The 17,975-nt window shown below is 45.5% G+C and overlaps 1 protein-coding gene across 1 annotated transcript in view; it reads left to right on the top strand.

Annotated features, from left to right (window-relative positions):
• Window positions 1-17,975, top strand: part of LOC126456865 (chondroitin sulfate N-acetylgalactosaminyltransferase 2-like) — a 165,389-nt gene that overhangs the window by 130,804 nt on the left and 16,610 nt on the right. Inside the window, exon 7 of the mRNA XM_050092686.1 lies at window positions 17,388-17,535. Within this exon, the coding sequence (XP_049948643.1) occupies window positions 17,388-17,535 (148 nt within the window). The remainder of the gene's footprint in view (window positions 1-17,387; window positions 17,536-17,975) is intronic.

Below are 17,975 nucleotides of genomic sequence, written 5' to 3'. Positions count from 1 at the left end.
GAAGAATCACTAATAATTCGTACAATGGCATGCACTTCACAATTTGAAGAGTGTAGATGTAGACGTAGACTGACCAGCGCTTGCGTCAGAGGTGCTGCAGTACGAGCCTGTGCAAAGCGAAATAGCTAGAAGCATTTAGAAAACTTTCTGCGCATATCGATACCGAGAAGAGTACAGACGAAATGATAAGAAGTATAGAGAGGAAGGAAATAGCTTACTAAGTCGTAGTCATCATTAGTGGAGACACCGAGCACTACTTTTCAACCAGTGGGATGGCTGGGAGGGAAGGCTGCGAGCTTCTATAAACCTATCGACATGGAGCAGGAGGGCGTTCTGGCACCTTCTGATCTACATACATACTCCGCAATCCACCATACGGTGCGTGGCGGAGGATACCTCGTACCACAACTAGCATCTTCTCTCCTTGTTCCACTTCCAAACAGAACGAGGGAAAAATGACTGCCTATATGCCTCTGTACGTCTTATCTTTGTGGTCTTTCCCCGAAATGTAAGTTGGCGGCAGTAAAATTGTACTGCAGTCAGCCTCAAATGCTGGTTCTCTAAATTTCCTCAGTAGTGATTCACGAAAAGAACGCCTCCTTTCCTCTAGAGACTCCCACCCAAGTTCCTTAAGCATTTCCGTAACACTTGCGTGATGATCAAACCTACCAGTAACAAATCTAGCAGCCCGCCTCTGAATTGCTTCTATGTCCTCCCTCAATCCGACCTGATAGGGATCCCAAACGCTCGAGCAGTACTCAAGAATAGGTCTATTAGTGTTTTATAAGCGGTCTCCTTTACACATGAACGACATCTTCCCAAAATTCTACCAATGAACCGAAGACGACTATCCGCCTTCCCCACAACTGCCATTACATGCTTGTCCCACTTCATATCGCTCTGCAATGTTACGCCCAAATATTTAATCGACGTGACTGTGTCAAGCGCTACACTACTAATGGAGTATTCAAACATTACGGGATTCTTTTTCCTATTCATCTGCAATAATTTACATTTATCTACATTTAGAGTTAGCTGGCATTCTTTACACCAATCACAAATCCTGCCCAAGTCATCTTGTATCCTCCTACAGTCACTCAACGACGACACCCTCCCGTACACCACAGCATCATCAGCAAACAGCCGCACATTGCCATCCACCCTCTCCAAAAGATCACTTATGTAGATAGAAAACAACAGCGGACCTACCACACTTCCCTGGGGCACTCCAGATGATACCCTCACCTCCGATGGACACTCACCATCGAGGACAACGTAGGATTCTCAGACACGCTGCCTGGGGCTCTGCTTCCAGCAGCTAACCTATCCTGAGACAATCAGAATAGTGTGCCATTCCGAGTGGCGGTGCATGTGGGCCAAAAACTCGCTAATCTGGTAAGCTGCTCAAAACAGCGAGGCTGGCTGTGGCACCAGCACAGGGAGACGAGAGGGGTGGTGTGAAACATGTGGTCCATGTATAGTGCGTTATGAAATAACGATTGCTGGTCAACTACAAATAACATTGCCAGCCACACGTCCCATGTGAAATCACTTAGCTATAGGGAGCAGGTGTAACATCCCTCGGGTCAGGATTTTTAGTGGGCGTGGAAGCTGAGCAGGCGAAGTGGTGGCACTGCAGGTGCAGCAGGTGAGACTCGGTAGCTGATGAGGGTGTCATATGCCCGAAGGTGTCAGTTAAATAGTGTTGCCTGGAATCATATACACTCCTGGAAATGGAAAAAAGAACACATTGACACCGGTGTGTCAGACCCACCATACCTGCTCCGGACACTGCGAGAGGGCTGTACAAGCAATGATAACACGCACGGCACAGCGGACACACCAGGAACCGCGGTGTTGGCCGTCGAATGGCGCTAGCTGCGCAGCATTTGTGCACCGCCGCCGTCAGTGTCAGCCAGTTTGCCGTGGCATACGGAGCTCCATCGCAGTCTTTAACACTGGTAGCATGCCGCGACAGCGTGGACGTGAACCGTATGTGCAGCTGACGGACTTTGAGCGAGGGCGTATAGTGGGCATGCGGGAGGCCGGGTGGACGTACCGCCGAATTGCTCAACACGTGGGGCGTGAGGTCTCCACAGTACATCGATGTTGTCGCCAGTGGTCGGCGGAAGGTGCACGTGCCCGTCGACCTGGGACCGGACCGCAGCGACGCACGGATGCACGCCAAGACCGTAGGATCCTACGCAGTGCCGTGGGGGACCGCACCGCCACTTCCCAGCAAATTAGGGACACTGTTGCTCCTGGGGTATCGGCGAGGACCATTCGCAACCGTCTCCATGAAGCTGGGCTACGGTCCCGCACACCGTTAGGCCGTCTTCCGCTCACGCCCCAACATCGTGCAGCCCGCCTCCAGTGGTGTCGCGACAGGCGTGAATGGAGGGACGAATGGAGACGTGTCGTCTTCAGCGATGAGAGTCGCTTCTGCCTTGGTGCCAATGATGGTCGTATGCGTGTTTGGCGCCGTGCAGGTGAGCGCCACAATCAGGACTGCATACGACCGAGGCACACAGGGCCAACACCCGGCATCATGGTGTGGGGAGCGATCTCCTACACTGGCCGTACACCACTGGTGATCGTCGAGGGGACACTGAATAGTGCACGGTACATCCAAACCGTCATCGAACCCATCGTTCTACCATTCCTAGACCGGCAAGGGAACTTGCTGTTCCAACAGGACAATGCACGTCCGCATGTATCCCGTGCCACCCAACGTGCTCTAGAAGGTGTAAGTCAACTACCCTGGCCAGCAAGATCTCCGGATCTCTCCCCCATTGAGCATGTTTGGGACTGGATGAAGCGTCGTCTCACGCGGTCTGCACGTCCAGCACGAACGCTGGTCCAACTGAGGCGCCAGGTGGAAATGGCATGGCAAGCCGTTCCACAGGACTACATCCAGCATCTCTACGATCGTCTCCATGGGAGAATAGCAGCCTGCATTGCTGCGAAAGGTGGATATACACTGTACTAGTGCCGACATTGTGCATGCTCTGTTGCCTGTGTCTATGTGCCTGTGGTTCTGTCAGTGTGATCATGTGATGTATCTGACCCCAGGAATGTGTCAATAAAGTTTCCCCTTCCTGGGACAATGAATTCACGGTGTTCTTATTTCAATTTCCAGGAGTGTATATTACTCGCGACTTAATAATAAGTTTATTGCAGCCAAAAAGCCATACAAATTCAATGTACAGTGATAATAATAAGATAAAGTAGAAAGTTCACATATTGTGATTTGCATAGTCAGCCAATTTGGTGATCACGTGTCTCATTTCCAAGTTTTCCTTTGTCCATGTTCGCCTTTCATGGCACCTGTGCTATAAAATTCTGGAGGCATGTCTTCCCTTTTTTTCCTTCAATGTTTTAAGGAGACTCTCCAAGGCGCTGCTTTTGGGTAGCATCAGGATTGTCCGAAGGTCTTCAATGAGGAAGGGTTCCCTCGCCAGTCTCGATCGCGTTGTTTTGGACACTCCTATTGCTTTCTTTATATAGGACGCCTTCATTCTTTCTAGTGTTGTTAGGTTGTTCACTGTAAGATGTGGTCCAATAATTTCTACGCCGTACGTCAGTATTGCGAAGATTTTGTCTCTGAATAGTGCCATTGCTGTCTCTAGACTAAGGGATCTGATGTATTGTATTTCATGTATTGCCATTATTGCTTGCATTGCTTTCTCTGTTACATGTTACGTGAAACATTTTGAAGTTGTTTGTATTGTGACCCCTAGGTACTTGTAGTCCTGTACAATCTTCAGTTTTCTCTCTCGTATGAAGATCTCAGCTGATGCAGGTGTTCTTCCTCCATTCCTGAGTACCATCATTTCTGTTTTCGACACACTAATCTACCATATCGTTTATCGCTTCTTGTAACTTTGCAATATTCTTTGCACCTATTACAATATCGTCTGCATATGCATATGAGACTACACCCTCCCTCTGGGGTATTCTTAGAATTTCTTCTGCTGCAAGGATAAATGACAGAGGGCTCAGTGGGTCTCCCTGTAGTACTCCGTTTGATTGGAGTATCGGCTCCGATAGCGAGAGATTGTCTAATATTCTTACTTCGTTCCATTGCAGTATTGCGCTTATAATTCGTGTGCAGATGTTGTTTTTCCCAGGGTTTCCTCTAGTTTTTTGGTAATTAATTTTCTGTTTATAAAGTCAAAGGCTTTTGTAAAATCTGTGAATACTACATAGAACTTATCTCTGTCTTCGAGGGCTTCCCATACGCTCTTTGGCAGGAGTTCTATTGCTGTCAGAGTTGATCTTCCCTTTATGAATCCCATTTGGCTTTCGGGGAGATGTTCGTCGATTATTTGCTTTATTCTTTCTGTTATTATTTTTGTGAACACTTCGAAAGGTAAGTTTTCTAGGGCTATGCCTCTGTATTTGCTAGGGTCCTTGGGGTCTTCTTTCCCTTTATAAAGCACATTTACTGTTGACTGTCTCCGTTGTTCCGGAATGGAGGCTGTTTCTATACACTTATTGTAGAGTTTTGTCCCCATTGGCGTTAGTATTTGGGCAGTGTCTTTCAGATATTCACTATAAAGTCTGTCGGGGCCTGCAGCTTTTTCACTCTTGGTGCTGTTAATGGCATCTTTGACCTCTTCCGTGGTCAATGCGATCCAATCCACAGTACTTAACAGTACGGATTGTCTTCTCCAGTGCAGTGGAAGGCGTGCTGAACTGTACACGCGGGTGCAACAAGGACTGCGGGCGCAGCGCTATGTCGGCTATGGGGGCTATGCAGGTCAGGCGCCAGCAGCTATGTCATGCAGGTAGCCTGAATAAGTCTGCAGGCGCGAGCTAACCGTGGATCACCAGCAAATCGTGCGGGTCACCCAAAGCGCTCTCCAAGATGGACGTGCGCTTAGCACATCACGGTGGATATTGTGAACATGTGAGCCCAGGAGCCAAACCAGCGATAGAGTGTACAGCCAGGGAGGCCGTACTGAGGTGCCTCACCCAACTGTTTGAGGGCGGTAGTTTGCAGTCACGTGGCAACGCCCTCCTTCAGGTGAAGTGCCAGGATCTTCTGCATCTTCTATCAGTCATGAAGGTGACCGAACACTTGTGGCAGCTTGTAGCGACGAAATTCCACTATAGCCGCCTGGTCACGATCTCCGAGGCGAAGACTCCACTCAGGCAGTATTCGCCAGCTAAGTTATACTGTAACTAGTGTGCTCTGTCCATCTGTCGGAGTCAGGGATGCAGATGTGCTGACCAGACAATGAGACTGAGACTTCTGAAACAGGGGTATTTAAGTTAAACATAGCGTCTGCAAGGCCAGTGATGCAGTCACTTGCCCTCATTATCCGCAGGTGCCAAAAGACTTGTTAACACAGTGCTGTCTCAATTACTGTTGGCATTTTTCGTTAGTGCTAGGGCGCCATGGAGGGGCTGAGTTCGTAAGTTAAATGTTGTGGTTTCGTATTGCAAGGCTCGTACAATTATACAGGGTGATTCAAAAAGAATACCACAACTTTAGGAATTTAAAACTCTGCAACGACAAAAGGCAGAGCTAAGCACTATCTGTCGGCGAATTAAGGGAGCTATAAAGTTTCATTTAGTTGTACATTTGTTCGCTTGAGGCGCTATTGACTAGGCGTCAGCGTCAGTTGATGCTAAGATGGCGACCGCTCAACAGAAAGCTTTTTGTGTTATTGAGTACGGCAGAAGTGAATCGACGACAGTTGTTCAGCGTGCATTTCGAACGAAGTATGGTGTTAAACATCCTGATAGGTGGTGTATTAAACGTTCGTATAAACAGTTTACAGAGAATGGGTGTTTGTGCAAAGGGAAAAGTTCTGGACGGCCGAGAACGAGTGATGAAAATGTAGCACGCATCCAGCAAGCATTTGTTCGCAGCCCAGGAAAATCGACTCGCAGAGCTAGCAGAGAGCTGCAAATTCCACAATCAACTGTATGGAGAGTCCTAAGAAAAAGGTTAGTTATGAAACCTTATCGTCTGAAATTGGTTCAAGCACTGTCTGCAGCTGATAAGATTAAGAGAATCGATTTCTGTGATTTTATCCTTGCTCAAATGGAAACAGGTGAATCTTACGTTTCAAAGATTGTGTTTACTGATGAAGCAACTTTCCACACTAACGGGAAAGTCAACCGTCACAATGTCTGTATATGGGGCACTGAGAATCCGCGGGAAACAACTCAGTATGAACGTGACTCGCCTAAGGTGAACGTTTTCTGTGCCATTTCAGCCAATAAAGTTTTTGGTCCCTTTTTCTTCGAAGGTGCTACTGTAACTGGACTACAGTATCTGGAGATGTTAGAGAATTGGCTGTTCCCTCAGCTCGAACAAGAAGCACAACAATTCATATTTCAGCAGGATGGAGCGCCACCACATTGGCACTTATCTGTCCGTAACTACCTGAACGTCAACTACCGGAGGCGATGGATCGGCCGCCAGGCAGCCCGTGACAGAGCACTTCATCACTGGCCTCCAAGAAGCACTGATCTTACCCCCTGCGATTTTTTCTTATGGGGGTATGTTAAGGATATGGTGTTTCGGCCACCTCTCCCAGCCCCCTTGATGATTTGAAACGAGAAATAACAGCAGCTATCCAAACTGTTACGCCTGATATGCTACAGAGAGTGTGGAACGAGTTGGAGTATCGGGTTGATATTGCTCGAGTGTCTGGAGGGGGCCATATTGAACATCTCTGAACTCGTTTTTGAGTGAAAAAAAAAACCTTTTTAAATACTCTTTGTAATGATGTATAACAGAAGGTTATATTATGTTTCTTTCATTAAATACACATTTTTAAAGTTGTGGTATTCTTATTGAATCACCCTGTATATTTTGTGCTGTCATACTGCACCGTTTGCACTCCTTGATTACTGTTTAGCTCAGTGTGACGACGTATTACCAAAGGCGCCCTGTCTTCTGAAACACTGGCACTCTTTGGACACCCCGGATATTGATTGTGACACGTGGTATCAGCCAGACCTGGTTCTCTCCAGTCTACATCAAGTAGCAATACTTTCAAACATTTACGCTGAAGCGCTGGTATAGACACGTGTATTCAAATACGGAGGTATGTAAGTAGGCAGAATACGACGCTACGGTCGGTAACGCATGTATAAAACAACAGTTGTCTGGCGCAGTTGTTAGATCGGTTACTGCTGCTACAACGGCAGGTTATCAGGGTTTGAGTATGAACGTGGTGTTATAGTCGGCACACGAGCGATGGGACAAAGCATATCCGATGTAGAGATGAAGTGGGGATTTTCCCGTATGACCATTTCACGAGTGTACCGTGAATGTCAGGAATCCGGTAAAACATCAAATCTCCGACATCGCTGTGGCCATAGAAAGATCCTGCGTGAACAGGACCAACGACGACTGAAGAAAATGGTGACAGAAGTGCAACCCTTCCGCAAATTGCAGCAGATTTCAATGCTGAGTCATCAACAAGAGTCAGCGTGTGAACCATTCGATACAACATCGTCGTTATGGGCTTTCGGAGCCGAAGGCCCACTCGTGTACCCTTGATGACTGCACACGCGAAAGTTTACGCCTCGCCTAGGCCCATCAGCATTGAACTATTGACGACTGCAGACGTGTTGCCTGGTCGGACGAGTCTAGTTTCAAATTGTATCGAGTGGATGAACGTGTACAGATATCGAGACAACCTCATGAATCAATGAACCCTGCATGTTATCAGGGGACTGTTCAAGCTGATTGAAGCTCTGTACTGGTGTGGGTTCAAATGGCTCTGAGCACTATGGGACTTAACATCTGAGGTCATCACCCCCCTAGAACTTAGAACTACTTAAACTTAACTAACCTAAGGACATCACACACACGCATGCCCGAGACAGGATTAGAACCTGTGACCGTAGAGGTCGCGCGGTTCCGGACTGAAGCGCCTAGAACCGCTTAGCCACACCGGCCGGCTACTGGTGTGGGACTTGTACAGTTGGATTGATATGAGACCCAAGATATGTCTAGATATGACTCTGACAGGTGACACCTACGTAAGCATCCTGTTTGGTCACCTGCATTCATTCATGTATATTGTGCATACCGACGAACTTTGGCAATTCCAGCAGGACAGTGCGACACCCCACACGTCCAGAATTGCTACAGAGTGGCGCCAGGAACTCTCATCTGAGTTTAGACACTTCCTCTGGCCACCAGACTCCTCAGACATGAACATAATTGAGATATCTGGGATGCCTCTCAACCTGCTCCTCAGAAGAGACCTCCACCCCCTGGTACTCTCATGGATTTATGGACAGCCAGGATTCGTGGTGTCAGTTCCCTCCAGTACTACTTCAGACATTAGCCGAGTCCATGCTATGTCGTATTGCGGTACGTCTGCGTGCTCACGGGGGTCCTTTGGCTCTTCAGTGCATATGCGTACATGGGAATTGGATGCTCTGAGCAACATACGGAATACGAGCAACTGAAACGTTGTGCCTTTCTTTAGTTGGTTAGTTAGGTTACCGGGCATTTAGTACAATTGTTTTTAGCTAACGTACAGTGTGTGACAAAAAGGTGAAGCACCAAGAAGCGGAGAAAGAAAGGAAATGAAAGTTCACGGGACGAAGGTATGTGATGTGATTTCAGTAGTTACACTATAGAGCCAAATTTACAGCGAAATTGGCAGTATGATTCCACTAAAAAGATGAAATAACAAACCCTCTGACTTGGATGCATGCACTGATTCGGTTTGGAAGAGTTTCATTAAGCCGTTGTATGCTCTCCTGAGGCGGGCTGGTCCATATCTGTTGCAATCCCTTATACCCTGGACACTGACACTGGGATGGAATTTTCGTCCGATATGGTCCCACATATGTTCTATTGGAGACAGATCTGGAGATACTGCTGGCCACAGGATTGCCCCAGCATCACACATGTAGTTCGTAGAGACACGTGCTACTCGCGGACGAGCGTTGTCCTGATGAAAAATAGTACCATGGTACCTTTAATAATGACGTAATAACGAAACGCATACGGTGTATTGGAATAATAAAATTTTGGTCAAGACGTCTGGAAGTGCTTAAGTGTCCCATAAGAGGCAACACAGGACGCCACAAGATGTGTATGATGTACCGTTATACATCCAGAGTTCGCAGAGCAATACCAGCCTTTGCCTGAATTCATACCTGATGGCTCTCCACGACAGGAGTAACTCCGCTGTACCTCTCCAAAACATTGAAACAACGGAACCTTTCTCCAGGTCGCCACCATACTCAGTGACGACAGTAATTTGTGGTAATCCAGAAGCACAATTCATCACTGAATACAATGTGCACCATTCATGCCGTTTGCGTGGTGGTGTTAACGGCAGCTTGTAGCCTCCCCCTCACTTATCGACCTTAATGACAGTAAAAAATTAAATCGCGTGCACCTAATGGAAATTTGGGAAAAGCAATCGTCACCGAAGTTAATTTGTCGGTAAAGAAGGAGGAAAGGGTTATATCTAAATGAAAGGAAAAATGCAAATGAAATTGGTGGAAATTAATTTTGAGGAAAGGGTAAAATTGATAAAGTAAATGTGCGGTCGTTACATTAACAATTAATTGGCGTTAATTAGATATTTGAGATTTGGGGAAAATTACGGTAGCCAGTCCTATGGACAACTACTATAATAACTGAAAGTAACAGATTAATGCACATATGATTAGCAGTAAAAGTGTGGCAACTGAAGGTTGACACGGGTTGTGTGAAAACTGAATGTTTGTCAGAGGTAATAAATTTCGCTTCACTCTGACTTAATTTAGCAAAAGAATTAATAAAACTGGAAAATTGAAAGTTAATTTAGTGATTGAAATTAATACTGAACTTTGTTTCTGTAGCACTACGAAATTCAATAAAATAAGGTTAGTCTTGGGCTACCTCAACAATCGTTTCAAAAGCTACTTGAATCTACGCAATTTAGAAATAAGAGATTTAACTTTGAACTTGAATTAAATAATTTTGAACAATTAACAATAGTAAAATTTAGTACGTACCAAGCTGAGCTGCAGTCACAGGTAAGCTAAAATATGGTAACAAAACTAGCACTCTTAATTTGTGCTTGTGTAATCTAAATATTGTAGCCAGCTATGAATACTTTAACTGAACTTTGGAATTAAACCAGTGAAATGCAATATTATTACTTTATTGCTGGCGTCTGAATTTCAACGACACTCGGGTTCATTCCAGAAAAGGAAGGGACCCTGCTTGGTAACGCAATTGGGACAATGAGCAACAAACGTTCATGCTACGGTGCTTTAATTTTGTGAGGCAAATTGAACAGTTTGGAAGGCTGAGCTCTGCCATACAGTTCTAAAACTTTATGTGCTTTTAGTCTTCCTTGTTGGTTGATCGATGGTTTGCAGTCGTCGATCGGGGAGGTGGCGACAGTCACTCACTGTCGGCCGTCGCTGTTGCAGAAGCTAGATGTTGGCGCGTCTTCTTCTCGACACGGTCACCAGGCGAAACGGGCTCTTGATGTGCGCCAGCTAATGCTTTCCGTCCGCGACATCGTGTTAGAAACTATCATAGCAAGTCGAGCGCAATTACATGCTGCCAAATCTCGAAAGCGAGGCAACTCGCGGGAGCGTCACGCAACACCTGCTCCACCGCCCTACTCCAGCCGGACTCCCTCTCCCCACGCTCCATGCGGCAGAGTTAACACTACCAAAGATCCTAAACACTTTGGTTCTCCACACGACCTATCGATGTAATCGTTCGATAGCATAGCTTTCCTTAGGCCAGACTCAGCGTAAAATACAAATAATATTTACAAAACAAACCAATTATACATCGACATAAATGCATATATATATATATATATATATATATATATATATATATATATATATACAAATAGTAAAACAATTACAATATATAAAGACGCAGGAATGTCATATCTTCAGGTAACAAAATCAGGAAAAAAAATTTATAGTACAATAGATGGAAATAGGAGGATATGCATTGCCGGCGTTACGAGCTGACACATGGGATGGTAATTCGCTAATCCACCTTCTGCTAGTCTCCGTCCAGTATGGAACGTGACACAGAGTGCTGCAGCAGTCCGTTTTCTCTTCTCAGATGGCCAGTGTAGATCTGACGGGGTTACCAAGTTCTTGGTACACAATACGGCAATACCCTCTTCTGGTGGTAAGACGTGGTCGACTGGAACCTTAAAGATGATAATGTCTGCCATGGGGCCACTGTCATATATGAATGTCCCACAAATCTGGGTACTGCACTATTCGACCAGCCGACCAAATGGCGACGCACAATGAGGCCTCTTGCAACCTGTCAGATGCTGATAATGTTCTCTCTCATAAGTACATGTCTCCCCGTGTTCTTTAAAGCGGTTACCCTACATCTGATCCTGTTCACATCCATTGTATACTCTACCAGGCCAGGTAACAAAATTCAACACTAACGACACTAATCCACTCCCCTGTCACAGAGAACTGTAACTTGAACCATTTACATAACCGCCGATTGTGCGTACGTGTACGAAGTTACAAGGACATCAGCCCAAGACGTGCATGTGTTTACTTTTTTGTCATGCAATGTATGTAACACGTTGATTTAACACTTCTTTCAATTATCCTGTTACGTCTTGTATTGTCATTTGTAATAGAGTTTGACATGCTGTTTACTAGTGTGTAGTGTGTATCGTCCTGCTCATATTCACTACGTGATCAAAAGTATCCGGACATGCCAAAAGACATACGTTTTACATATTAGGTGGATTGTGCTGCCGCCTACTGCCACGTACTCCTTATTAGCGACCTCCGTAACCATTAGACAACGTGAGAGAGCAGAATGGGACACTCTGCGGAACTCACGGACTTAGAACGTGGTCAGATGACTGAGTGTCACTTATGCCATACGTCTGTATGCGAGATTTCCACACTCCTCAACATCCCTAGGTCCAGTGTTTCCGATGTGACAGTGAAATGGAAACGTAGAGGGACACGTACGCCGGTCGCTGTGGCCGAGCAGTTCTAGGTGCTTCAGTACGGAACCGTGCAGTTGCTACCGTCACAGGTTCGAATGCTGCCTCGGACATAGATGTGTGTAATGTCCTTAAGTCAGTTAGGTTTAAGTAGTTCTAAGTCTAGGGGACTGAGGTCTCAGATTTACGTCTCATAGTGCTTAGAGCCATTTGAATCATTTGGGACACTTACAGCATAAAAGTGTACAGGCTGACCTCGTCTGTTGGCTGACAGTGACCGCCGACAGATGAAGAGGGTCGTAACGTGTAACAAGCAGACATCTAGCCAGACCATAACACAGGAATTACAAACTGCTTCAGGATCCATTGTAAAGGCCGACCAGAGTGGCCGAGCGGTTCTAGGCGCTTCAGTCTGGAACTGCGCGACCGCTACGGTCGCAAGTTCGAATCCTGACTCTGGCACGGATGTGTGTGATGTCCTTAGGTTAGTTAGGTTTAAGTAGTTCTAAGTTCTAGGGGACTGATGACCTCAGCTGTTAAGTCCCATAGTGCTCAGAGCCATTTGAGCCACTGTAAATATCCGCTGTGAATACTATGACAGTTGTGGGGGAGGTGAGAAAATGTGGATTTCATGGTCGAGCGGCTGCTTATAAGCCATACACCACGCCGGTAAGTGGTAAACGACTCCTCGCTTGGTGTAAGGGGCGTAAACATTGGCTGATTGCACAGTGGGAAAACGGTATGTGGAGTGACGAATCACGGTCACAATGTGGCGATCCGATGCCGAATACCCGGTGGAGGTCGTCTGCCAGCATGTCTAGTGTCAACAGTAACATTCGGAGGCGGTGGTGTTACGGTGTGGTCGAGTTTTTCATAGATGGGATGGCACCCGTTGTTTTCGAGATTGGCGGTAGCATTTTTCAACATGATCGAGCACCTGTTCATAATGTATGGCCTATGGTCGAGTGGTTACACGACAATAACATCCCTGTAATGGACTGGCCTGCACAGAATCCTTACCTGACTCCTACAGAACACCGCTGGGATGTTTTGTAAAGCCGACTTCGTGCCAGGCCTAACCGACCGACATCGATACCTCTCCTCAGTGCAGCACTCCGTGAAGAATGGACTGCCATGCCCCAAGAAACCTTCCAGCACCTGACTGAACATTTGCCTGCGAGAGTGGAAGCTGTCGTCAAGGGCTGAGGGTGGGCCAGCACCATACTGAATGCCAGCATTACCGATGGAGGGCGCCACTAACTTGTAAGTCATTTCCAGCCAGGTGTCCGGATACATTTGATCACATAGTGTAACTTATCGTGCAGCGTGATAGCTTGGCAGGCAGCGTGGTGAGCCACACCCAGATTGCGTCCACCCAGTAGACTGTCGTTGCGACACATCGGCCACTTGCCGTGAGCGTCTTTTCTGTGGTTTCCCACCCTCGTTTAGGCAAATTGTGGTGTGGTACCCAGTCTTCGCGTCAGAAGATATCACAAGTTCACTTCCGGAGCTGAGTGGTAAGTACGAAAGATTGCATATTTAACCGAAGGGGTCCTGGTTCGATTCCCGGTCGGGTCGGTGATTTTAACTGCTCAGTAACTGAGTGTACTGTCGTCCTCACATTCATATCGTCGTAACTGACAGTGTCGTTTTTCCATTAGTAAGAGGGCTGAATGGACACGACACAAAAGCCAGTAAATGGAAATAAAAATGTGACGTATCAACTGTGTAAACGCAATCTTCCTTAGGTTAACTGTCGGCTGTGGTGGCAGAAAGATCATCTGGACGCAGTAGCTAAACAAAATAAATATTCCAAATCATGAAAACACTAGAAATTGTAAGGCAGGACAAACAATAGGAGGCGGAGAGGTAGGCACGTTGAAGCCTAACCAGCAACAGAGTGGGGCATGACAACTCTTGAGTTCTTCCAAGTTCCACAAAACCATCTGGATTTATTCAGAAAATAGAAACCGCAGATAGTTACTGAAAGGGGTACTGTGAGTGGAATTATGCTGTGAGTGGTGCAGAACCTATACGTAGTTAAGAATTAACTTCAGAAAAACGTATAGCTGAGGAATAACTGTAAAATTTGATAGTATTGTATTTCATTTTTATTGTAATGTTCTTTTTTTATTTTTCTTTGTTCCATTTTTTTATTTTCACCATTGTTCTGTTTATTAATTATTATTATTATTATTGACTTTTTTTTCTCAGACTTAAGTCTGGTTAAAAATGGAACGTGACGCGGACCTCGGTCAAGCGTGACTTCCTTGCAACTGTATGGTATATGTTATATTGCATTTAGGAACTTTCGGGTAATTGAACATGTATCAATAGTTACAGATTTTTGTAGTTGTATATATATGTTTGGATGTAGCTGTATTGCATTGATGTACTGGTGGATATTGTGAGGTATGACTCCTGTTTATTATTATTATTATTATTATTATTATTATTATCTTCACTTTCTCAGACATTATTATTATTACTATTATTATTATTATTTATCATCATCATCATCATCATCATTGAAGACTGATTATGCCTTTCAGCGTTCAGTCTGGAGCATAGCCCCCCTTATAAAATTCCTCCATGATCCCCTATTCAGTGCTAACATTGGTGCCTCTTCTGATGTTAGGCCAATTACTTCAAAATAATTCTTAACCGAATCCATGTACCTTCTCCTTGGTCTACCCCGACACCTCCTACCCTCTACTGCTGAACCCATGAGTCTCTTGGGTAACCTTGCTTCACCCATGCGTGTAACATGACCTCACCATCTAAGTCTGTTCGCCCTGACTGCTACATCTATAGAGTTCATTCCCAGTTTTTGTTTGATTTCCTCATTGTGGACACCCTCCTGCCATTGTTCCCATCTACTAGTACCTGCAATCATCCTAGCTACTTTCACATCCGTAACCTCAACCTTGTTGATAAGGTAACCTGAATCCACCCAGTTTTCGCTCCCATACAACAAAGTTGGTCGAAAGATTGAACGGTGCACAGATAACTTAGTCTTGGTACTGACTTCCTTCTTGCAGAAGAGAGTAGATCGTAGCTGAGCGCTCACTGCATTAGCTTTGCTACACCTCGCTTCCAGTTCTTTAACTATGTTGTCATCCTGTGAGAATATGCATCCTAAGTAATTGAAACCGTCCACCTGTTCTAACTTTGTTCCTTCCATTTTGGCACTCAATTATTATTCATTATTTATTATTATTATTATTATTATTATTATTATTATTATTATTATTTCATTAAGATGGAAAACTAATAATTTCTGATCATATTCCTGTCGTCATGTTGCATGTTGTCCAATAAGTGTTCATAAAACTTATTTTAGATAACTGTGGAAAGAGTCAGGCAAATTGGTATCCTCAATACATTTTTAAAACGAACGGTCAATATAAAAATGGTTCAAATGGCTCTGAACACTATGGGACTTAACTTCTAAGGTCATCAGTCCCCTAGAACTTAGAACTACGTGAACCTAACGAACCTAAGGACATCACACACATCCATGCCCGAGGCAGGATTCGAACCTGCGACCGTAGCGGTCGCGCGGTTCCAGACTGTAGCGCCTAGAGCCGCTCGGCCACCCCGGCCGGCACGGTCAATATACTTCTGGACAAAGTTCCACGTGAGCCGTGTTTATTGTCATGCCGTCCACGCCTCAAACGGAGTCTCTATCAAGCGTGCTTAATTTTGTAATACTATTATTACTTAATAAATATATCTAATTGTTAACGTGTGTCCAAAAGTTTCTTTTTCTGTCACTTTATCATTTTAATAAATAACGGGTATGTCAGTAGGATCTATACACCTATGTTGCGGAACACATGAATGTAGCAAAACGAGCGTAATTTAATATTGAGGCCAACAAACAGTGTAAACAGCAGTATGTCCAACGACAGTGGCGCTGCCTAAGCGTGGTCGCCCGTTTTAGGAAATTTACAGAAAATGGGCGGCTCCTCAGTAAAGATACGAAACGCTACAATAGCAACAGTCTGGAGTTGCTGGAGCGACTAACATTTGTCAGTTTACATGCCTGAGTTACTGCTTACCACAGTCTGCTTGCTCCCTTTAACACAGAGTTACGCGACGCTCGCAGGTGCTCCACCGATCTTTATGGGGAACTGTATCCGACGTCGATAAACTCGCGAGAATGGCGCCGGGCAGAATGATAACCGTTTTCAATTACGGCGGCGTTACAGTGGGTACGTTAATGCCAGAGCGGGGAGTCTCTTAAGAGCACTTTCATTGGCCGATACTGTTACGGATAATGGCCGGGACAGTCACAACATTGCTGTTGGCAAGAGTAGAGCACAGCCCACAGTGTTGTCAGCGGGCCACTCGTGTGATCGTTGCTATTATCTGTTGTTGTTGCTGTTACTGCATATCTCTCTCTCTCCCTCTCTCTCTCTCTCTCTCTCTCCCTCCATCCACACACACACACACACACACACATCATAGCTCTGACTGCCTGGTGGAGGATATTTCATACGAGTACTGGTCAATGTCTGTCCTATTCTATTCGTATATTCAGTTAATTTGTTAGTTTTATGCTGCATGAATCATTTGTACTATTAAACGTAACGATGTGGAACAAGTCATTTTAATATATTACATAGTCATTCATATGCATAAATATGACTACATGCTAGCCATTTAAAAGAACTTTTTTAAAATATAAATGTGTATAGCTAATTCCTACCTGCTAGCCGGCCGGCCGAGAGGTTCTAGGCGCTACAGTCTGGAACCGCGCGACCGCTACGGTCGCAGGTTTGAATTCTGCCTCGGCCATGGATGTGTATGGTGTCCTTAGGTTAGTTAGGTTTAATTAGTTCTAAGTTCTAGGGGACTGATGACCTCAGAATTTAAGTCCCATAGTGCTAGGCCTAACCGACCGACATCGATGCCTCTCCTCAGTGCAGCACTTCTTGAAGAATAGGCTGCCGTTCCCCAAGTAACCTTCCAGCACCTGGTTGAACGTACGCCTGAGAGAGTGGAAGCTATTCTCAAGGCTAAGGGTGGGCCAACACCATACTGAATTCCAGCATTACCTATGGAGGGCGCCACTAAATTGTAAGTCATTTTCAGCCAGGTGTCCGGATACTTTTGATTGTGTATGTCAACAATATGTTAATGGGTGAGCACCATATGTTATTTTTACAGCGCATGTTTGAGCAATGGAAATTTTCTTTCTTAACGAGTTATCACTGTTTCTATCTGACAAAGGGCCAAACTTACTGGGTGTGGGTCGCTTTGTGAAGGACCCACTGCCATTAGTCATGTTTCCAGATGGATGTTGATGAAGAACAGCCCCACTTTGCTGATTATTTCTGTCCACTTGCCTTAGACGCCCAGATTCGTGATGGAGTTCTTGAACACCTGACAATCTGCATGCACAGCAGCCTCGCTCTACTGCCTCTTCTTGCCCCACAGGTCTGACTTCCTGAAGGTGGGCGGCTTCGCGGAGGACGTGGTGGGTTGGGGCGGCGAAGACGTCTCTCTGTACCGCAAGTACGTCCGCTCCAGCCTCAAGGTGGTGCGAGCCACCGACCCAGGCATCTTCCACCTCTGGCACCCCAAGGTGAGCCCGCGGAAGACTGGTATTCTCGAGACTACGAGGAAGGACCTAATTTCAAAATTTACTGTATTTAAGTTGTCTGGACTACCCACCGTTCAAACGAATTTTCTTTGTACTAATTTGACCACTCTTTGCGACCTGCAAGGAATGGTGTTTCAGCTTGTGTTAGCCTTGCGAAGCCATTGAAAAACATGTAGCCAGTAGAACACTGCACACCAGAAGCAAGCTGTCAGCTACAGATGGTTTCCAGATACAAGAGGTTTTCTGAGGATTCCAGAGACATAAATCACAGTAATACTGATAATTTTATCTAGTTCATTGGTGTGGAATGATTCATAATTTACTAGACCTTTTCCACAATCCACTGGAAGGCAACATACGTGACATCCAAAATGTACATTCCTTTTCACCTGCGGAGTGGAATAACTCGACGTGGCGTGGAC

Source organism: Schistocerca serialis, chromosome 1 (assembly GCF_023864345.2).
Source record: "Schistocerca serialis cubense isolate TAMUIC-IGC-003099 chromosome 1, iqSchSeri2.2, whole genome shotgun sequence".
NCBI classification, from domain to species: domain Eukaryota; kingdom Metazoa; phylum Arthropoda; class Insecta; order Orthoptera; family Acrididae; genus Schistocerca; species Schistocerca serialis.
The sequence above is the reverse complement of the archived record's forward strand: the minus strand, read 5'-3'. Positions and strand labels throughout refer to the sequence as shown.